Consider the following 24,599-nt stretch of genomic DNA (forward strand, 5'->3'; position numbering starts at 1 on the left):
CCCAGGTTCCAAGAACACAATAAAAACAATTAAAGCAATTTCTTTTTGTATTTTATTTCTTTTTTTTTTATTAATTGGTTTTTACTTTGTTTTTTGGCGCCTTTACTCAGTGTTCTTGCTGCATTGTTCTTTATTCATGATGCGTTTTATTCGGTCTTTACACCCTTTACCCGTTATACCCATTAAATGTGCTGGAACGACGGTTGTGATGTCGATTGTAATGGGCAGAATGGTATTTAGTTAAGTGGGAGCTCCTTTTCCTAATCGATAACAATGAATATCGATATTGATATCAGGAATTAATTCCTTATACAGATATTATCTTTTTTACTGTACAGTCGAGTACCGATAATTCGAAATGATCAGTTTTTTTTTATTTACACAGAAATTCAAATTATCGAGAATTATAGAATATTTTCAAGGGAATAGAATTGTTTTCGATTTATCGCGATTTTCGGTTTAGTGGGGTACAAATTATCGAGGCTCGACTATATTTGATAACACTCTGCATGCACTACATTTATACAGATATTATTATCGTATTTGGTTACACTCTAGATAAGCTAGGTTATTAATTACAGGGTATTCCTCAGCTGTACACTCTCTGCTCTTTTTATTGAAATTCTTCTTTTTGTATTGCCCATTTTTAATTGAAGCGCATTGATTTTGATTACTTTTGTGTACCCTGCTCTATAAGGTCCATTGTGTATTCATCTAGTTGTCTGTGAGTGTGAGCTAGTGTGTGTGTGATTTGCAATTGTATGTGTTCTGGTTTTGGTTCATTGCACACACACACACAGACAATGCTGACGCGTGCTGCTCTTGATTCGAAAATTGCGCCAGCCACGTTCCCCACAGCCATTGACGATCATAATATCTGGAATATGTATATTGGTTAGCACCCTATATCAATCTATCTATGTTGATTATATATCGATTTAATTAGACAACCTTAACTACAAACTTTAGCTTATATAGTATTTTATTTATATAGTATTTTATTTATTCGAGAGATAGAAGTCAATAACCCCTTGAGTGATACACAATCTGCTGCATTATTCATAATATGATTTGGGCATTGGGCATTCCAGGAATGGAATTGCGAATCTGCCAAAATAATGAATGAATAAGCATATACATATCTACTATATGTACATACATATGTGCATATATACATATATTGTGAACTAAGATCTTCAACATTCGTACAAATGACGCACTCAATGTGATTCATTTACATATTTTAGAGTTTTGTATACAATTTCTAGATGCTCATTCATACATGGAATATGAACACAAATTTAGATTTCTTCGGCGTAGCGAAGGGAAATTTAATTAAACCTGTTCGCTCTTGGCGCGGCGCTATATGCAATAAATAGTCATTAATTGTATACACATATATATATATTATACATATGTTTGTATGTGTGCATACGCCAAGCATGATCAAACGCTGTTTCTATTACCATGATGTCAGTGCCTTTACAGCTATAGATTGTAAGTCTGAAAAGCAACATCATTGTTTGCTGTTGATTATGAATGCTCTGAAACAGTTGTTACAAATGTTTAAAGCGACTTTGAATAGTGAATAACTAAGGCCGAAGGCTGAGTCCATTTGTAAAATATTCCATCTAATATAAATATATCTATTTATAAGGAACATTTAAGATGTTAGAGTGTTTGTTATATAATTAACAAACTAAAAATAATTTAACGGAATGTGAACAAAGTTCTCTTAAATGAGCTGGCTAGATCAAGATTTATAAAGAAAATATAGTTTTCTTAAGTTAACTTGCGAGATCAAAATTAATGATAGATTTTCACTTAAAGACTTATAACGAAATGAATTAACTTGAACTATGAATTCTTGTGGTTGAATCAATTAAAAAGAATTAAAAAGTAGAGAGAGAGAGAGAGAGGGAGATAGAAATGTGGTGGCCAGAGTCTTCAGCTGCCTGGCTGGGCCAAAGGTGGTTGTCCAACAGCGGCGCATTGGCCATTGTCAGCGCGCACCCTCGCCGGTGAGGAGTTCGCCCTAAGAGTAGTACATCATGGCACGCACATTGACAGCTGTCATTAGCATTCATTGCGGAAGCGCGGCAAAAACCCATTGAAGGGCCCCTCTGCTAGCTGCTGGCTGCTGCTGCTGGCTGCTGGGGGAGTGCAGTAAATGGGCCTTCATTAAAATTGAAAATAATAAAACTGAAAACTGAAAATAAATATCAGCAATAGCACAACTGCCGGCCGCAACGGCAAATCAAACACTTGAGAGTTGATTAAAAACGGCCCGACGCGGCCCAGCCTTCTGCCCCGCCTCGCCTTGGGTTGCGCCCATATGCAACAATTTGACGTATGACTAAAACTGAAATCCGCACAGATGCGTCTCACATGAGAGCAGGCCGAACCAAGGCGCCCATAAATAAATGAATGAATGAATGAGTGAGTGAGTGAGTGAGTGAATGAATGACTGCTTCAATGTTGTAGCACTCAATCAAAGTGCATGAAATGTGAATAAAGTCTGCAAATGGATTCGAAATGAGGCACTTAAGTGTTGCTATAGGTCAGTTGGCTTTGATCCCACTGCCATTCGGCAAATAACCAAGCTGATCGTATAACAATGAATACCCTTTTGTATACATACAGACATGCATAGATATATGTTTGTGTATATGTCTGATGATGCATATTTCTGGATTTGTCAATGAAATTCGATATCTGACATAGCTGTATCTCTGTAAACAGTTTATATAATATACGAAATCGCTTTAGTGTAGTGAATTGATGAGTCGAATATTTGTTCACTAGCAAATAAAGCTTAATTAGATATATTGCAATATATGTACTAATATGAATATCTATAGTATATATACGTATTAAAATATATACTTAGTAATAATAATTTATTTCCATTCACTTGGGTAGACTCTTAGATTCTAAAGTGTAAAAGTAGAAGAAAAATATCTCTTAAAACATCAACTCTCAATTCGCACAAAACTCTATCATTTTTGACATTTAACAGCTTTATTCTGGCCTAAGATAATATTGTATATCCATGTCTATTGGGAAAGCGTGACAAATCTGAAAGTTTAATAACAAAGCAGAGATTGTCAGAGCTCAAGTTGCCAAGCTTCGCAGCTCCTTTCAAGAGAGACTTATAAATTATAAGGGATGGATCAACTCGGAAGTTGGCTTTCTCTATCAGACAGCGCTAGAAAAATGTGTAAAATATATTTTTAAAAATATATATATATATATGTATATATATTTATATTATATAGAATATTATGCATTATATATTATATATGTATATAATGTATACAGACTCATACTATAGTAAATTTATACTAGTTCATTCAAAGGGATCAGCAAAGAAGGAATAAGAAATCCAGAAATACACATATTAAATATATTTATTTTGTCTCTATACTGAAGAAATAATTTGCTTTTATGCAAAATCAAATTTATCAAAATTTATATACATAAATAATTTGTAATTTCGCCTTTTGTGATTTGCTTGCATAATGTTAATATTATCTCCATCTGTATCTTGAACTTTATTTGCAGTTTGGTTGTGGGCGCACCCAAGTTCGACACGTCGACGTATCAGGAGCACGTGGTGGAGGCTGGAGCCGTATTCAAATGTTCGATGAACGACGATGACTGTCATTTGGTGCAATTCGATTCGAAAGGTAAGTAGATGGCAAAAGTCAACATTAAGCAATCGAGCGATCGGAAAGTCTTTGGGCCTGGTCTGTGGATCTGGCGCCAGCTCAGAGAGCTTCCAAGCCTCAATTTCTGCCCAGTGTCTCCGGGCCTTGAGTCGTCGTCGAGTCGTCGAGTTGTCGAGTCTTCAGCTCTCCCAGTCTCAGTCCCAGTCTTGATATACATTTCTTCTCTTTCGTATTGGCGCCAGCGACAACAGCGCCAAATGCAATTAGTTATTTATGGCTCACACGCATGCGCAGCGTTTTTCTTTAGTATGCAAAATGCGAATGCTAATATGCAAAGCAGCCACAACAGAAATTATACATATATACAGAAATATATGTATATATGAAAAATAAAAAAAATAAAAAAAAAAAAACAAAGGGAAAATTAACTGCAAAAAAATGCGCACGGCTGCAGTTTATTATTTTTAGACGTTTGCCATTTCGCCATCCAGGCACTTCCTTAAGCGCAAACGGAAATTATAAACAGACGGCCTTTAAGACAAACAGACGCCCATTTTCAAGGTCCGCCCCGCACGGCCTGCCAGCTGCTGCCCATAGCCACCCCCACCAGCTGCCTCTCCTGCCAGAGGCTCCACGACTCCTCAACTCATAGCAACGGATGCGCATATAAAAATTATTCGCTTTGTCGACGATGACGACGCCGACGACGATGTGGTCGAAGGAAATGCCTCGAATGCACCGATGTCTGGAGTGTGTGGAGTGTGGTTCGCTTCGGTGCGGCTTTTAATAGAACAGACAGGCTTCTGTGTAAAGGGCTGCAAATGCATTCTTGATCGCATAAAAGTATCTATTGCGAAGCGTCACCAGTTTGTCCATTTAGAAAGCAGAATCAGAGCTGCAATCCCATTTACATATCCCACGTTTTTGGTAGCCAACATTTGGAAGCTCCACTGTAGCTGTTTTTGAAGTGTGTCACAAGTCGCTCGGCAACATCTCGAGGCATCTCAATCTAACCAAATGTTTTAATGCTCGCTCCTTACTCTTATATCGTATGCTTGCTAACATATTACGAATATGCAAAACAAACTAACAGGAGTCAACAGGTGCTTCATTCAGCTCGCAGGTTGGTTCATTAATTCATTGACTTTTTAACGGACTATCGATCAATTGGCGTTAGTCAACGAACTGTTCTAACGAAATGTATCTGAATCATGGCAAAACAGATTACTCACCTGCTCTTATGTACATATTTATCTATTCAAATATACAGATACCTATAATTAGCTGCATATTTCAGCTCTCTCATCAATCATTGTGCACCTATAGTTTGTACAGGATTTTACATATTTTTGTGTTCTGAATCCACTGCAATTGTTGATTTAGGATATTGCGCATATTTTTAAACGGACTGACAGCAGTGGGAATAATATAGTATATAACAATATTTTTGTTGAACAGGTTAATCAGCTGAAGGTGTAATATATGTATATATATTCCTGATCAGCACAAGCTGAGTTTATCTAGTCACTTTGTCCTTCAGTCCTTATAGATGTTGTTTTGTTTTCAGCTAAAGTCAAAAGCTTTACATATACTAAATATTTTCGCAAAATAAGTGTAATGCTAATTTAATACAGCCAATATAAATATAATGTCAAGTATACTCATATTATGCTCTGAAAACATAATTATGAAAATGCATTTAGAATAAAAGCTCTTCAATATCCCAATATTCTATAGTTAATTAACACCTTTAAAGGTTGTGGGTAGCACCTAGTCGGATATTCCCTATTATTATTAATATTATAGAGATAGAGGTACGAGCATATGTAAATAATATTTCATTTTCTAGTTTTTCTCTCTACTTTGGGTTTTCTTCGGTTATACAAATATTAGATTATATGATATGATATGTTATGATATATGATGCCCGTGTTTGTTTTTAATTTTGTTCGCATTTTTAGTCCCTAAAATAAAGTTCACAATTTTTGAAAAGTTTACAATTTAAAAGAATTTGAAACTCCATAGTTCAATATTTTTTTGGGTGCATAAATATACGTGCAGATCAGATAAATTATATTGAAATATCTGGTGAAATTTTAAATTTATTTTTCAGTTTGTGTTTCGATTGAAGTTTTCAATTTCAAACGATCGCAGCTCAGATATGTTTTGTTCGTTAGATCCCAAACATTCATTCATCAGGGCTGCCGCTGTCACACATCTTTCATTCTCTCTAATTCCTTTCAATCATCACTCAATCCGCATTTGTAAGTACTTCAATCAGCATCAATCACGCACCCCAGACACAGCGCTGCACCTAGCACAAACACGCTCACATATCTATGTATGTGTATGTATGTATGTATTCATCTATGTCCGCACCACCCTCGGCAGGAGCCGTAGAATGAAACGAAAGCGTAATAAATCATTGCCAAACATCAACGGAAGTGGCCATTATGCCGTTATTTGCCAAGTGCCTTGTTTAGATCAACTTAATTAGTTTGCTTTTGTATTTTTTTCTCTTGCCCTCTCCTTCTCCCTCTGTCTATCTCTCCCATTCTTGTGTGGCCGGCTGTCCGCCCGCCTTTGCTTTCACTTTAAAAGACATCTGTATTAATTTCGGCAAATTTTTCGTTTCCGTCGTTTTTCGGTTTTTGCGTCGCCTTCTTACTTAAAGTGAGTGAAGAGGTTCTTTTAAATTTGCAGCACTCACTTTTAATGGCTTTGCGTTTGCGTTTGCGTTTGTTTTTTTTTTTTTTTTTCTTTTTCATGTTTTAATTTTTTTTCCTTTGCCAATATTTCTAATTGCTCTCTCCTCCCCCATCCACTGTAGGCAACAACAAGAACACAATGGGCGAAACAATCGATCGCAAGTCGTATCAGTGGCTCGGCGCAACTGTCGCTACCGGACGGGACAGCGACTTGGTTGTGGTGAGTACAATATAAATATTAATTGAGATTCTATATAGCACATATATGCATGTATGTACATATTTGTACATAAATAGGTTTTCGTAACTGCGGATATAATCATATTTCTCTTTAGAGTTATATATAGTTATATATAAAATAAACCATTCGGTTATTAACGTAGTTAAAAACGTAGTTTTATGGTGTCCGTCTGTCCTTCCGTATATTCGTCTGTCTTTCACTCCATTTGTCCGTCTGTCTGCTCATCCTTCTGTCCTTCCTTTTGCCAGGCTGTTCGTATGAATGCCATCCATTTCGCTAGAAGCTAAAGATTTGAAGTTTTGAATACATAACCGGTATTACCTTCGTTTTGTAAAGTAAATCCCAATTATTTGACAGTATAGCAATTAGACAACTAAAATTAAGACATCATATTTAGATATTGTGAATAGCTCAATACTGAAAACTTCAAAAAATTACATTTTTGCTTTAGCTATGCCCATGCCATACTCATATACCAATTGACTCTAGAAATCGTTTCGGCTCTGGCAGAACAGCCTTATTTAGCCTATATACATATTTATTGGCATCATTGGCTCATTGTTAGAGATGATGTGAGACAAAGTTTCACGCTAGTCTCATGAAAGTTAATTAAAATAATGCTGAGCATCACATGCCCACATGCCTACAAATTGGACTTGGGCTATCTTATCGCTCTTTGCTTAGTGCTGTAAAGTCTCAGTTAATGTGACAGGCCGAGCGAGATACATTTTCTGTCGACCTACTCGGTCAGCAACTGACCCACTGACTGACTTTGTCTGCCCGCTCGCCAGCAGCAGCAGCAGCTGCAGCCAACGTCCAACGTCCAACGGCACTTCGCGTCCACACCTCGCTGTGGTGGTCGATGGTCTGATTGTTTGATTTTCATGCGCATTGATGGCATCATCGAGAAACGCGATAGCTCGTTAAATGGCTCTCTTATTAACAACAACATCCCATGGGCACATTGAAAGTGCAAACGCAGTCGGCCAGGAGATGCCGCCGAAACAGGTGGGTGGCCGTCCATTGAGCAGCCAACCAATGCCAACGTAGCTGGGTCACGGGCGGGGGGGACTGTGAAACTGAAACTTTCAGTTGATGCTAAAGAAAACAAAATCCAACATGACATTTTTTACGAGCGAGTTTCGCTTTTGATGTCAGCTGTCAGGTGGGTGTGCAATGCCGTTATGAAGTGAATGCGTGTGTGCGTGCATGTGTGCATGTGTGTGTCTTGTATACCCTGCGATTGTAAAAAGTGCATAAAAGACACAAATCTGTCTGTAGTTCGAAATAAGCTTTGTAGTTGCTCGCAAAGATATCTTCTACCGTTCCATATTTAGATTTATCTATGGGAAATAATATGTTGAGCTTTTATTAAATTGCATCGTACTATTGCTAGTATATTAAATAGATCTTATGGTTGAGAAAGAAATATTAGAGTATCTTTAGGATCTATCTTTAACTAGCTATCGGGCTCAACAAAAAAATTGGCCAAGCGAAACTCTGGCAGATTTGTCGAGATAAAGCTAGTACAAAATATATATGTCAAATTTTATTTTCAAATTTCATGCTCTATATCACTTATAATTCAAACTCTCAATATTTCTTTATAAAAAAATAAACAAATATTTATATATTAGACTTCATTTAAAAATGTTCTATTCTATCTCCGTCATAATTTAATATTAAAATATGCGAGTATATGTAGTTATCAAAACCAGTCTTAAAATCAATATCTATATACTAAACTTAATTTTCAAGTTTAAACGTAAATTCATCTTATATAATAAAATATATCTGTTTAGTATTCACAGGGTATTTGATAGTTGAGCAAGATTAAGTTCTACTTTGAATTGTTTTGAATTGTTGTTGGGGTCTTAGCCACAATAACAAAGACAGCAAGCATTCTGAATGCGTTTTGATTCGAATTCAATGTGTTGTGGTTGTGGTTGTTTCTTGGATTGCGTCAAGTAAACTAGACACGCTCACACACACACACTCATACACATACACACAGCTATCAACTGTATGAAGCGAGCGCCTTTTAAGGTGCGCCACAGTCGCAACTTTGGTTAATTGCGTTGGCGTTGTTGGCCAAGACAGACTAAAATGTGGAAGAAGCAGCACGAAGCAAGGAAACCTTACCACCCACCCAACGCCGGGCAACATTTGATTTTCACTTTAGTTCTCAATTAACTTTGATTTGGCCCATTTGATTTGGCAACCATACGAGCCGTTAACATTGATGGCCAGCCAAGGAGTCCATTGTTGTTGTTGTTGTTGTTGCAGTTTGGCTTTGTTGGCCATCAGAGTCCAGGTCACTTCCGCCACGTGCGCACCCAGCGTTGACCTGGCCTTCAAATGCCCATTAACAGGCCATCGATTTATGTTAGCACCAGTGCGCAACGGGACTTGAACTACATCATCATAGCCGGCCAACAACAGCAAACAATGAACTCAACATCTTGCCTATGAGGGAATACCTCAAAGTCTGCCCAAGCTCAAAAGGCAGATTGCAAGTTCTTCAAATACTTTTGGCTTGAATACGAATAGAAGAAGATCAGTTCAGGTCGGGTCAGATCGGGTCAAGTCAGGTCAGTTCAGGTCGGGTTTAATTTCTAGAATTAAAATTTATTTTGCAGGTCTATTTTAATATAAAATATTTAGTATAGATTTTTAGTAAAATTACATACCATATATATACATATATATGATGATATAGTAATACAATATAACTGATATATGTTTTGTCTGCACCAATAGCTAGAAGTTCGAATCGTTTTTCTCTGCGATTCTCAATCTGTCAAAATCAGAAGAGCTGCAAACTTTATATTATATTGAAGAATTGGATCACTTCTGCACTGCAAAACTAAAAGCAGCACAAGCTAAATATGTTTAAGGGAACGTACTTACTTACTCTGCGATTCTCATGGAGCAGCTTTGCATTATACTGAAGGCTGTCATAATTTCTGCTTTGAATTAGATCTTGTCTCTTGGCTTTATCTCCCTCAACTGTTCCCTCTCATCTAGTTTAGGGTTATGTCTGATTATATTTGATTAATTTTATGCGCCTCATTCGCACTTGATGTAATTGACCATGAAAGCGAATAGTGTCTGATGAATGAAGGCGTCTGGTTGGAATGGGATGCAAGGTGACATCATTGCCAATGGGTGACCGGCTGGGAGTGGTACACGATATGTGGTACGGGGAACGCGGTACGTGGTACGTGGTACATGCTCTATGGTGTACGAGTGGACTGTGTGGACTGTGGCAGTGCCGCTTTGGGGGCAATGTGGCTTTGGGGCATGTGCCGCATGTCGTGCGGTCTCGTTTCATTTTTTGTTTGTTGTTGCGATTGCGACATGATCATCGACACGATCTGTGAAATTGCCAGCGCTATTTAACTCAGCTCAAATATGGCCAGGGCCACATGGGCGCTCAGGAACTCGGGAACTCGGGCGCACGGGCAGCCAGAGGCCATGGATTGGGTCGGCGAACGAGCGATCTGCGATCCTTGTACAGAAAATTTTGCATTCGCAATGATAACGTCTGCATGTCGACCATGTCAAGCGTGTTGACTTTTGACTTTTGCCTGTTGTACGGGCCAAGCCGGCAAGGAACCAGCCAACATCGCTCCATTCTCTTGCCATCCGCGAAAGTGCAGTTTAATGTCTCAAAAATTTATCGCTGGCATTTCGGTATGCGCTCTGCGCTCAACATGGACAATAAGCCAGCAGGCTGGGGCCGAGATCCAACAGTCGAACAGCAACAAACATAATAATAATATTAATAATAGTGCAGAATATCAGTCGGGGCTCGATGAATAGTGAGCAGAGCTATATTTGGCAATGCATCGACTTTGAGGCATTGCTAAATTATTCAAGCCGATCAAATATCAATTCTCATTAAATTGACAGCCAAGACATTAGCCCAATTTGGCAACAGTTCTACAATATCTAGATCAAGGAAGTCGCCCAGTCGAGCATCTTTGCCTTTTATTGATATATTTTTTGTGATTCGCTGGGAATGAGTAATATTATTGCAGCTTCTAGCCGGGGCAGAGCACTGGACACAGAGTGTGCTGCAGAGATTTCCAGTTCTGTTCCATTCAGCTGGAAGCCATTTGCATATCTAATGTATCTGGGCGCAAGCAACTCAACACTCTGGGAGTCAAGTCTTATGGATTTTTACTCAATGCGGCGCTGATAATATGAGTATTTTCTTGTATTTTTAATAGGAAAACGCTATTAACTTATTGGCCGCACGGTGGGCAGCGGTCAAATGGGGCCAGGTTAGCGAACGTTGCCGGCTCCACGATGAAGTTGCTGTTGCACATTCTCAATTCAATTGAATTGTTGTTCAATGGTTGCGGTCCTGGGCCTCCCGCTTCCCGCTTCCCGCCTCCAGCCGCAAGCCCCCAACCACCAGCCACCAACCACCAGACTTCTGCCTTCAGCTGATTGTCTTTATTTCGCATTTTATGGCCGCACTGAGTGCACCTGAGAGGTGCTCCAAAACAGCGATCTGAATGCGACTATGCAAATATGCGACAGGGCTGAGCTAATTCAGGGCGTTGTACAGAGCCTTTAGGTATTAAGGGTTTTCGAGAAATTATATTTCGGAATAGAACTGGGAAGGTTGTGCAAGTTGATGTTATGATACAATATATTTGGTAATATCTATGATAAAAGAGAATCCTTGGGCAACTTCATATCCAATTCATGAGATAAATCTTAATTTTAATCAATAATTGGGAAATTGTTATTCAATTATAAAACATGATAATAAGATAAAAGAAAAAAAATTATATGTTTTAAAGTTTCAAGTACATGTTCAGAAGGAATTTTCAAGAAACTCATAGTCTAAATAAGATTATCGAAAAATCTCCATGAAAGGGCGATTATTCATATCAAAGAATTTTTATATTAGTTGCGAATTTGTATACAAATATTATACTATATTCGATTTTCATTAAAAATTTACTCCAGCTAAGTTTAGAATATATCAATCAATAATTATACTCATTCACGAAAGTGAATCAGTATATTGGTTTTGTGCAATGTCCGTCTTGCTGTCCGTCCGTCTGTCCGTCCGTCCGTCTGTCCGTCTGTCCGTCTGTCCGTCTGTGCGTATGAACGCAATCTATTTCGGCGCTATTGAAGCTAGAGACTTGAAATTTGGAACACATACTCGTGTATATCTCCGATTTATAAAGTGTTAAAATTTTCCCGATCCGCCCACTAGGGGCGTGGCAAATCGGAAAATGCATTTTCCGATATACCAGAAATCATGTTTGTTGAAGAGCTAGAAAGCTGAAATTTGGTATGTAGGTCCGCGTTGACCACCCAAGATCACGAGCTATGGCGGATATATCTACGCCCATTGGGGGCGTGGCAAATCGGATAAAACTGTATTTCCTAAAGTTGTAAACCTAGAATGCTGAAATTTTGCACGTCAGCTAATGGTATGATTCTATAAAGTCTGAAGATAAATTACAAGTCTAAGCCCATTGGGGGCGTGGCAAATCGGACCTGAAGATATAGTGATTTTTTAAATTCTCCTATATTTTGGACACTATTGATGGCAGAGACCTCAAATTTTGTATATATACTCGGACTGATCACCCAAGACCAAAAAGTTTTGTCGGATATATGTCCGCCCACAGGGGGCGTGGCAAACCGCAAAAGTTTATATCTCCTAAAGTATAATAGCTAGAAGCTTCAAATTTGGATAGTTGAGTTACTGGTAGCCTCCTCTATCGATTCCCCAAAAATAATTTTTACGCCTCTTTAGGGGCGTGGCATATCGAAAAATACCCTGTAATTTTCCCATTTTTTGAGGGTAAGCATTCAAACTTTGAAGTTAGGGTACCGTTATCTCTTTCTAAAAACTGACCAAAAATGAGGTGTCTACGCCCAGTAGGGGCGTGGCAAATCGGAAAAACCTGTATATTCTACAGTATTAGAGCGAAACTTAACTACTAAATTGTTGATGGGATGTGAATGAGTATTCCGCAGTCGGTAACGCCCGACTGCAACGTTCTTACTTGTTTTATTATATATTTAACCAGCAAATGCATTGAATAACTATAATAGAAGTAAATTTCTCGAATCTTCAAGAAACCCTAACTCTAAATAGCTTTTGTTCTTTATATTCATCAAACAATAATTTCGAAAATGAATGTATTCAAATACAATCTAATATATAGTCAGAAATTATTTATCCAATTCGCCTTTAGCTATCGTTTAATTTCTTTATATATTCTAAATATGTTTTAAAATGATTAAATCAAAAGATTAAGTGATATACATACATATATCCAATAATATATAATTTAAAGCAGAATCAATACACAATATATTTGAAAACATGCTTGGAGGAGTCGATTATTGGATGCCATAGCAATATTAATGTATGGGACTCATAAATATGTGCCGAATATTACGGGCATTATGCGTCCCTGGTTTTGCGGTCTGCGACTGTGATTTGGCATTGTCGCTTGCATAATGTGCGAGCATAGATTTCAAATTCAATGGGTATTTGAACGAGTTGGGCGTGGCCGCAGCGCCAGACTTGGAGCTGCGATGATGATGTGATCAGCATGCATTTTTGGCGAACGCGCGTCATTTCGGATGTGGATGCCGGGAGGGTGGAGAGGCGGAGCAGAGGCACATAATGGAGGCAGGTTGGTGGGCGGCGAAGTGCGGAGTGGCGTGGAGCGGAGTGGCGAGGCGTGGCAAGCGAGCAGGAGCAAGTCAATAGAGCTGCTGGCTTCTGCGATCCTGCCACTGGCAATGCCATAAAAGGCACAATATGTATAAATTTGTAAAAGTAATTGCTGGCATATGTGCCACAGAGCGAGCATCAAACAATGCCACTCCGTTCCGTTTCGTACCGAGCCTAGTCGGGCCGGGCCGGGCCGGGCCAACTGCATGCCAGCCATATTTGGCATGGGCCATAGGCCCAAGTATTGCCAGTCTGTGTGCAGCGCCGGCAGCGTGCGTGTTTTATGTCCAACTGCCAGCCATTTATACATTATAAAACTATATGTATAAACAGACAGACAAATGGACAGACGCACAGACAGACAAACAGGCCGACTGACAGACAGACAGAGAGACAGACAGACAAACAGACAGACACGCCAATGGAGTTAGAGATGGAGACGCAGCATCAGGGTCGCAGCGTACCATATTCTACATATAGCATAAGATCAGCCGTGCCGTACCGCACCCTGCAGCACCGTTTCGCCCAGTTCCGTTCCGTTTCGCTCCTTTCCGTTCCGTTCGCCTCCTGCGTCTCGTAATTCACCTTGGCCATTTTTGGTGTGCAGCATTTCATGATCTGCTTGATGCTGCCATTGTTTCGCATTTTCACAACTTCACATCGTGGCATTTGCTGCTGCTGCTGCTGATGCCACCAAAAGCTAAATAATTCTCATGTTGTTTTGTCATTGTTGTTTTTGTTGTTTGCTCTTTTTCTCAATTTGGCTTCCTCTCTCTCTCTCTCTGTCTCTTTGCAGGCCTGCGCGCCGCGCTACGTCTTCCACACGATGACGCCATCGAGGGCGCTGCGCTATGATCCGGTGGGCACCTGCTTCACCTCGCACAACTTTGCCCAGTTCCACGAGATATCGCCGTGCCGCACAAGTAAGTGGGTCGAACCGAATTAGACCAGTCCAAATTACCAACCGACCGACCGACAGACCGACCGACCAACCTTCTCTGATTTGCGCCTCAAAGTAATTTGAGCTCGAGCAGGGAATCCCTTTAAACGCAAAATTTCAAGCAACATAAAAAGAATCACTTTAAAAGCGCACAGGCCAGCGCTCCGCATATGGAAGCCAAGGCCAAGACAGAGTAATGGTATCTGCTTTAATGGTATGGCTTACATTAAGCCGATTTCGCAGATTCAATTCGGTTGCAAAACAGATTGCAGTTAAAGCGAATGTCGAAACGAGACCCAGTCTGATTTTGATTTACAATTTTAAAAACAATTTAAAATCAAATTTTAACATATCCTAAAATATTCGAAGGGCTTTGAAATTTTACTGAATTCATTCTGATACCATTTCAAAAATGATAAATTAAGATTTGATTTTGTTAAATTTCGAACAATATTAGAATATTAAAATAATTCGATTTTTTATGTTTAAAATTTAGTTTTGAATAACTCTTTATTCTACGAATTTGATTGCTCAATTTTTATTTTTATTTTTTCATAGAATATACTATACATACGATATAGTACTTATACTTAAAGTTATACTTAAACTTACTTTTATATTTTCTAACTTTTTGTCCCTCTTTTCTCAGATACATATACATATATCACTATATGAAGTACATACCTACAATTTGCTTAATACTTACTATATAAAATGTATAGTATATACTATATAGTATTATATGGTATTCATTTCTTATACCATATATTGCATAAATTTCAACCTCCTTCACATTCTCTAACAGAAATATAAATGATCGAGTTTGATTAAATTAAAAATGCGCGCCATGATTTCTTGGATTCTCCCACGTATTCGGAAATGTTTTGCAAACATGGAAGATCTAAAAATAAATATTTATGAAAGCAATTTGCTATTATTCTCGCCACAGTCGCACTTTGAGTTCAACTGCAACGGAAAGGTATTCCAGAATACTTAACTAAGGAAATAAATGTATTTCTGGATTCTGGCATGGCAATATTTATCTAAACTAATTTTTCAATACTCCAATGTTACCGTTAGCAAGATTTATGGCAGTCAACAGGCCGCGACTTGCAGCCCTGTACTAAAACATTGTCTATTAGTGTATTTTGGTGTCGTGAGATATTTGTATATGCGATCCCATAAACCAGAGCGAAGCAGAGCAGAACAGATCGCAGCTGAAGTGCATTATGTCTGTTATTTTGGTTAGAGATCGGAACTGCCAGCCAATTTGTTTGCTTAGTCATGCTACTATATGTAGCTGCTATATATACGTATACATATGTATATATGTGTGCTTGTATAGGTATAGCCAGAGTCTGTGCGTGCCCCCACATACAGCTGGATATGTAGACACATGTGGCACGGCCACGAGCGTATTTTTAGCATCCGTAGCAAATGCAAAACATACATATACGTATGTACGTTTATATACGCACACACACACACACACACGCACAATCATTTTGTATATAAAGACACATACACACATACCATTTACGCCTATCGCCCATTTTACAGTTTCAATTTGCTCAGAATTAAAACTAATCAAACTGCGTTACTTAATTGCTATTATATAGTCTTATGACCATGCCTATACGAAATGGGGTTTCGAATGAATGAATATTGAGGCACATTTATATACTAGAAGAAGTCTCAACCGATCAATCAATATTAACGAATATCTTGATGACAACAGCTAATGAGCTAGATGCATGCAACAAGCAGATAGAAGATATAAGATAGAATATGAAAGGTAGACGATGTATGCTAATAAATAAAATATTAAATATAAAAGTAAAATGTTAGAAAATAGAAAATAAATTATAATATTGTAAAATACTTATGACAGAGAATATAATATATAGAGAATAGAGAATTCTATTGCCTATTGAATGAACAGCAAAAATTGAAGAATTAAGATATAAAATTACAATAGTAAATAGATAGTAAATAAAAATATAAGATACGATAAGAAATCTTATATTATATATAATAGAAGATAGTAGATAGAAGATGGAATAGGCGAGATATATAAGATATATGTATATGTATATATGTATACATTTTTTTATTTATATATATATTTATACATATACAATTAAAAACAAGTAAGAACGTTGCAGTCGGGCGTTACCGACTGCGGAATACTCATTCACATCCCATCAACAATTTAGTAGTTAAGTTTCGCTCTAATACTGTAGAATATACAGGCTTTTCCGATTTGCCACGCCCCTACTGGGCGTAGACACCTCATTTTTGGTCAGTTTCTAGAACGAGATAACAGTACCCTAACTGCAAAGTTTGAATGCCTACTCTCAAAAAAAGTGAAAATTACAGGGTATTTTTCGATATGCCACGCCCCTAAAGAGGCGTAAAAATTATTTTTTGGGGAATCGATAGAGGAGGCTACCAGTAACTCAACTATCCAAACTTGAAGCTTCTAGCTATTATACTTTAGGAGATATACATTTTTGCGGTTTGCCACGCCCCCTGTGGGCGGACATATATCCGACAAAGCTTTTTGGTCTTGGGTGATCAGCCCGAGTATATATACAAAATTTGAGATCTCTGGCATCAATAGTGTCCAAAAAATAGCAGAATTTGAAAAATCACTATATCTTCAGGTCCGATTTGCCACGCCCCTAATGGGTGTAGACTTATAATTTTATTTTTAGACTTTATAGAATCATAACGTTAGCTGACATGCAAAATTTCAGCATTCTAGGTTTACAACTTTAGGAGATACAGTTTTATCCGATTTGCCACGCCCCCAATGGGCGGAGATATATCCGCCTAGCTTGTGATCTTGGGTTGTCGACGCGGACCTACATACCAAATTTCAGCTTTCTAGCTCTTCAACTTATATGATTTCTGGTATATCGGAAAATGCATTTTCCGATTTGCCACGCCCCTAGTGGGCGGATCGGGAAAATTTTAACACTTTATAAATCGGAGATATACACGAGTATGTGTTCCAAATTTCAAGTCTCTAGCTTCAATAGCGCCGAAATAGATTGCGTTCATACGGACAGACGGACAGACGGACAGACGGACAGACGGACGGACGGACAGACGGACAGACGGACAGACGGACGGACAGCAAGACGGACATTGCACAAAACCAATATACTGATTCACTTTCGTGAATGAGTATAATAATTAAGATATAGTTAAATTTATTAGCATATGTTACTCGAAAAATCGTTTCATTGTTAATTCTATTAATGAACTTGATCCACTGATCTATCTGCTGTCCGCACTGGAAGAAACTTTATGTTTTTCAATTCCTAGTAAATGATTTGAAGTCATACATATAAAAATGCTGCCAGCTAAGTTCTGTTGTGTATTGCCCAAAACGATTGAAGGCGATTGCTCAATTGTTTCTGTTGTTGTTGTTGTTGTTGTTGTTATTGTTGCCAGTGATCGATCCAAGGCCAATTTAATGATTCCAAACGCATTGGCAGGCGCTGTCTGGTTCCCATTGGTGTTGTTGTTGTCGTTGTTGTTGCTGCTGTTGCGTTATTAATGTTGTCGTTCTTCTTCTTCTTCTTGGTGTGGTTGTTGTGAAATGATTAGCAGCAGCGGCAGCAGCTACTCATCACATGACAGTTGGCCCAGCACATTCCGACATCACTAAAAGCAATAAATACCAACTTAACGCACAAAATACCAAACTAATAGTTAAGACGAATCAAGGCAAGGGAACAAAAAAAGCAAAATCAAAAAAGAAGAAAAGAAATAAAACAAAGAGAAGGAGTAGAAAATAATAAAAATCGAAAAAAAAAAAAAAAACTGGGTAAGCATGTGGACGAACACGCAACGGCAAAAAAGCTGCCCAAGAGAGCGACAATCGAGAATTGAGAATCGTTTGCCAAGTGCGGCCGACAGCTAAGCTGAGCCGATCTGAGCGGCTGTCCAAGTGCAGCCAAAGACCAAGCGTCCGAGTCGGAGTCGGAGTCGTCCGTGTCTATGGCTCGAGTCCCAGTTCGACAACGCGTCCAGCCCTTGCAAAGACTAATTGTAATTCAAGACGGGGGCGATTTTATTATGGGAATTACTACAACTGCAACGCACAATGGTCAAGTCTCTCTCTCTCTCTCTCTGGCTCCATCTCTGTGTGTATGAGTGTGTGTGTATGTGTCAACTTTACCTTAAAAGTTGACTTATGCGCGAAGGTTGCGCTGGCCACAGCAACAGCAACAGCAACACGCCAGCAACATGCTGCTGCTGTCATCGCTGCTGCTGTTGCTGTTGTTGTTGTAGTTGTCGTTGTTGTCGCTGGTTGAACGTTCAAATTGAAACACTTCGGAGACAAATTGTTATCGTTTAATTTGATCAAACGCACGATCTGACTGTTGATTTTGTGCTCAGCTGCAAAAAAAAAAAAAAAAAAAAAACGAGAAAAAGGAAAAACGTTGCCGGCAGCGCGATATGTTGCTGCTGCTGTTGCTGTTGTTGTTGTTGTTGTTGTTGCTGTTGTTGCCGTTGCCGCAAGCATTGCGTGATTTTTATTTGGTAGCAAACATTCGCCGACAGCACAAACAAAGCAAAGACGGCCAACAAAAGGATGTGGGACTTGTGGTCACCTTTTAGACTTCAACGCAATCCCCATTCCATTTGCTCAGCCCCATTGTTGATGTTGTTGTTGTTGTTGTGGCCTTTGGGTCGCCTGTCTGCTGTTTGCTTTTGTTTGGCGATCCGCCGCTGTAGTTTATTGTATTTTCATTTCAATGTCCATCGTCTGGCTGAGAAGCTGGCTGAGTTGGCACAGCCAGCGCCGCTGCCCCAAAGCGCGTACGCCCTCTCCCGCGCTCTCTAATCCTTTTATGTTGCCAGTCGCCTGTTGTCTGTTGCCCGTTGCCAGTTTCCAGTTGCCACTTGGCAGTTGGCAGTTGCTGCCCTCATCGCCTGACAAATCACTGGCGCAATTTATAGCATTGCTCAGATAATTATTGCAATTGATTGGCCCGTTTACTGCCTGCAGCATTAGACACATTCTACGACATAGACATTACAATTCACATTGGTTTGAATCAAGTCTGATCTACATTCTATAATCTATATTGCATAATCCATATTCTATATTCGATATTCCATATTCGATATTCGATATTCGATATTCTATATTCGATATTCGATATTCGATCTTCGATATTCTATATTCTATATTCTATATTCTATATTCTATATTCTATATTCTATATTCTATATTCTATATTCTATATTCTATATTCTATATTCTATATTCTATATTCTATATTCTATATTCTATATTCTATATTCTATATTCTATATTCTATATTCTATATTCTATATTCTATATTCTATATTCTATATTCTATATTCTATATTCTATATTCTATATTCTATATTCTATATTCTATATTCTATATTCTATATTCTATATTCTATATTCTATATTCTATATTCTATATTCTATATTCTATATTCTATATTCTATATTCTATATTCTATATTCTATATTCTATATTCTATATTCTATATTCTATATTCTATATTCTATATTCTATATTCTATATTCTATATTCTATATTCTATATTCTATATTCTATATTCTATATTCTATATTCTATATTCTATATTCTATATTCTATATTCTATATTCTATATTCTATATTCCATATTCCATATTCCATATTCTATATTCTATATTCTATAATCTTTATTCTATATTCTATAATCTATACTCTATATTCTATATTCTATGTTCTTTTTTCTTACAGACAACTGGGGCTATCATCGTCAGGGCTCATGCCAAGCTGGCTTCAGTGCGGCTATCAACAGTGTAAGTACTATTTAGCAGGGGTATTGGCCACAATTCAAGGATTCAAACAGAAGAGAGTTAGATAGATTTGCGTTTGCATATGGTTTTAGCTATGAATGGGGACTGGGAACGGTACGGGTGAGTGGCTCTGGGTCTGTGGTGGCTGTGGTAGACGTGGGCACGTTTAGTTGTCACCTGGTTGGAATCGTGGCATAACATTTGCATACACAATCTTAAGTATTCGCATTTCCCATTTCACATTTGCAGAACGGATCGCGTTTGTTCATTGGCGCACCTGGCAGCTGGTACTGGCAAGGTAAGTCAATGTTTCATTGTTTCTCCTCTCTTTTTCCATTTTTTTGTTTACATTTAGAATGAAATAAATATATTTAAAATGTGCAGTTTTATTTGTACTGTATGTATTTCGAAATTAAATTGAAATTGAAATTGAAATATTACTCGTAATACTTATAAATACAACAGCTCCTATCCATTGTCTCTTCAGTTATAGTTAAGCCTTTAAGTATTCATCATAGCCAAGATATGAGTCACCTCTCCAATATCTCCTTAAATACCATGTGCGTAGCACCCGTAGCTCTTGGTTTGAACTATTTACTCTTGATTTTTTATTTCTCCAATTATTTAATGTTTCTTTTATTGATATATAGCTGCAAAATGTATTTAATTTTTAGTTCTTTTGCTCCTCTGATGTACCTTATGTCCCGGTTCCTTTTTGCATACAAAACTCTTGAATTAAATTTGTGTTAATTTCAGTTTCAGTTGTGTTTTTAATTTTTTGAGCATCTTTAGAATTTAGACCGTCCCTAACCTAACACACAAATACAAATGAAAAGAAATGCAATAATCCTACAGATAAAACTAAAAATAAGCTCGAATACCCTAATCGATTTAGTATTTAAGCGAGCCTCAAGGGTTTACCAACTGAAACTTGTGTATCTAACATAGATTACTGGAACTCAAGAGCTAGTCTTAGGCCATCTATCTATTGGATGATTAAACTCTAGTTGTAATCTTAGTGGTTAAGTAGACATATACGGGCGGAGCTGGAAAACAATCGATAAATAACATGATGATGAATAACATGAAATGACACTATTTATCGATAGTTTTCGAGCTCACGTTTATCGTGTACCTTTGAGGTACGTCTCAATCCGATTTAAGTACCGTTAGTGTTGTCGAGTTGTTGCTGCTGCCGTTTTGCTATGATTGCCATCCAAATTAATGACTTAAATTGGACTTAATCTCACTTAGTGTTGTCGCTGCCTGATAGCATAAGCCAAACCAAAATTGAAATTGAAAACCCCATTTGGCTAACTAAATTTGAATAACATCCACAGCTCGACAGCAGCTCGCAGTGCCGCTGATAACTAACCACAGACATTAAGTATAGTCGTGTAGTCAATTTAATTTCGACCGATTATTGAAAATTGATTATTGTACTTTATCGTAATATTCTATTTGCATTTACTGTATCGTATATATATATATACATTTTTATATATCTATTACCGTAAATCTTAATCGTAATCGTGAACGTAATCGTAATCGTAATTGTAATCGTAATCGTAACTATAACTATTTTTATTTTAACAGTAACTGTAACGATAACTATTATAACTGTACCCGTACCTGTACCGTATATTGCGTCATAATATCCTATTTGAATTTTTAGTCAAAGTTTCTTTTTTTGTCTCATTTTGATTAATATATGTATTATGTATTATCTTTTTTATTCTCTCTCTCTCTTTTCTTTTTGCTCCTATTTACACACTGCCTCGGCGCAAAATGCATGCAAAATTTCAATACGAAACCAAAACCAATAAAAACAAAAAACTCGAAAATAAATCATCTATGCATTCTGTACCGAACGCCATGACCTGTGTCTGTTGTTCAACCCAACCACAACCACAACCACAACCTCAACCACAACCACAACAAAAAAAAAAAAAAAAACAATCGAAACCAAACATAAAATACACATCAAACCTTACAACTTGATATCAAACTTAAAACCAAAATACAAAAAAAAAAAAAAAAAAATGAATACATAAAAAAAGGACAAACCTACTCAATACCGCCCGATGCCGAGTTTCCATTTAAGCCGCCTTATTATCAGCCCTTCGGCACTGGAGGTAATAATAAAAATACGCAAATTCGCTTCTCACACTGCAAAAGTCAGAAAAATATAAATAAAACAAACAAAAACCAAGCCTTATATATAGAACATTGATCAACATTAACACTAAAACCAAGTGAAACAATATAAACTGTACAAACTACCTGAACTGTCAGAAATGACGCAAGCTTCTAAAACCTCATTTCAACCCACATAAAATGGTGTGTGATAATATCTACTGTTATATCAACTGCAAACCGAACTCATCTGCTGGCGGGCCAGAGGCTGTCAAGTCGGGTCAGATAGATTGCCCCTGTTCACGATTTGACAGCGATCGCCTAGATTTCTAGCACAGCCCCTGCGCTCTGCACCCCACGCCCACGCCCACGCCCACGCCCATGCCCATGGCCATACCCACGCCCACTCATCGAAAGCTTCGCTAACAACGAGTGCAACGAGACGGCATCGAAAGTCGCACAGAAGCATTCCGCATTGCCCGATCGCCTCGTCACGCCACAGACAGCTTTTGTCATCACTAAGCAAGCGCTTCAATTAATATGTACCTTTTGAGTACCTACCATCTGAATGGTACGCCCATGTGTGTACCTATATTTTAAGGCGGTGCAACCATATTGCAAGCATAATCATAGTAATAACAAATGAACGGTTAAGGCAGGAGCTGCTTAAGTTTGATCACTCTGCTACAATACGCAGCCAACTTAACATGAATGCACATTGCGATAGTTACCGATACTATATGCTGTTTAGAGTTGCCGAAATGGGCAGCACCTGTTAAGTGCTGCCAATTTAACAACCATAAATGCATAGAGTGCTGCCAAATTGTCAACTTTTTCCGCTTTACGATATTTCTACCTTTTCTCTTTAATCATACTTTTCAATATATATTTTGAGAGTTGATAATAATGTAAAATTCTATTTAATTTTTCCAAACTAAACTATACGTTTATCGACATATGTATATGTGATTCTTACAGATATCAGTTTTCAGCTTTTTCGATGGCAATTTGCTATATAACTATAATTAAATTGACTGCTCTTTGCCAATATTGCATTCTATATGTAGATATATATATATATACATATATATATCGATACTTACCTATGTACGCTGCGAAGATCGCATACATCAATATTTCGAATATGTTACACACATTCTAATTTCTTCGACAGAGACTAAGTCTACTAATCAATCAGATTGCTAAATATACGAGCTGAAGAGTTGACATTTCCGATCTATCACAAGGTCCAGCATTGACACAGATGTATATGTTTTTCTATTTTGATGGCTTGTCAGGTGAAGTACCTGGTGTCGCGTATGATAAATATTAGAATGGGAAAACTAAATAATGTTTAACATTATGTTTAGGTGGCTGTCAGAAAAGTGCAATATGAAGCCGATCTCTCTTTATATCCTCTATCTCTCGCTATCTCTCTCTCTCTTGCTTTAACCGTTCCACATCTTACATCTTAAGTTTTTGAATTTAAGTTAACTTGAAAATGGCTCGGAATTTTGTTATTTTGGTCTTGCATGTGGGATGTTGGTCTGTTACTAACCCATTCCCTAGGGCTGAGCTAGTCAGTCCTCTTAAAGACGCATCGCATGCTAGTCGCCGCCTCACCTGGTATCTCGGTACTAATCTATGTTTAACGGTAACGGTAGTCTGCTTTAGTTATTTGGTAATCGTAGTCATGGTAGATCTTGAGAATTTTTATTTGTATTGCATTGCTCCTCATTGTTTTTGTTATTATTCGTATTATTGTTGTTGTTGTTGTTGTTGTCATTCAGCATGCCGCTATAATCGTAGCTAATAATACCAACACATCTCACCCGAAAACTGATCTGAAAGACGGTCTGGCCCAAATCGTATCGATCGAATCGCACTCATCCACTTCACCAACATATTCACAGGTCAAGCGATATCCCAGGATGTGACCAGGCCCGAGAACCAGGTGTTCTCCACGGCGGAGAGCTCGTCGGCCAACGATGATTCGTACCTGGGTTATTCCATGGTCACTGGAGATTTCGATGCAGATCGCACTGAAGACGTTGCCATTGGCATGCCGCGCGGCGCCAATCTGTCCGGCAAGGTCGTCGTCAATCGCTGGAATATGGCCAACATCATGAACATATCGGGTCACCAGATTGGCGAGTACTTCGGCTATGCGCTGGCCAGCAGCGATGTGGACGGCGATGGACTCGACGATCTGATCATCGGTGCGCCCATGTACACGGAGCTGAACAATGTCGAGGGCAAGTACGATGTGGGACGTGTCTATGTGGTGCTACAGGGCGGCGTATCTCAGGTAAGTCTGCGAATGGAACGAGCTCA

At 38.1% G+C, this 24,599-nt stretch overlaps 1 protein-coding gene across 3 annotated transcripts in view; it reads left to right on the forward strand.

Moving 5' to 3' along the window:
• Positions 1-24,599, forward strand: part of LOC6584847 (integrin alpha-PS2) — a 39,604-nt gene that overhangs the window by 11,493 nt on the left and 3,512 nt on the right. For 2 of the 3 annotated variants that reach the window (XM_044008068.1, XM_044008069.1), the window contains exons 3-9: positions 3,565-3,689; positions 6,502-6,599; positions 14,141-14,267; positions 20,071-20,132; positions 20,379-20,427; positions 22,190-22,264; positions 24,179-24,573. In XM_044008068.1, coding sequence (XP_043864003.1) covers positions 3,565-3,689; positions 6,502-6,599; positions 14,141-14,267; positions 20,071-20,132; positions 20,379-20,427; positions 22,190-22,264; positions 24,179-24,573 — 931 coding nt within the window. The remainder of the gene's footprint in view (positions 1-3,564; positions 3,690-6,501; positions 6,600-14,140; positions 14,268-20,070; positions 20,133-20,378; positions 20,428-22,189; positions 22,265-24,178; positions 24,574-24,599) is intronic. The other variant, XM_044008071.1, reaches the window with a different exon arrangement.

Source organism: Drosophila mojavensis, unplaced genomic scaffold (assembly GCF_018153725.1).
Source record: "Drosophila mojavensis isolate 15081-1352.22 unplaced genomic scaffold, ASM1815372v1 contig_136, whole genome shotgun sequence".
Taxonomy (NCBI): Eukaryota; Metazoa; Arthropoda; class Insecta; order Diptera; family Drosophilidae; genus Drosophila; species Drosophila mojavensis.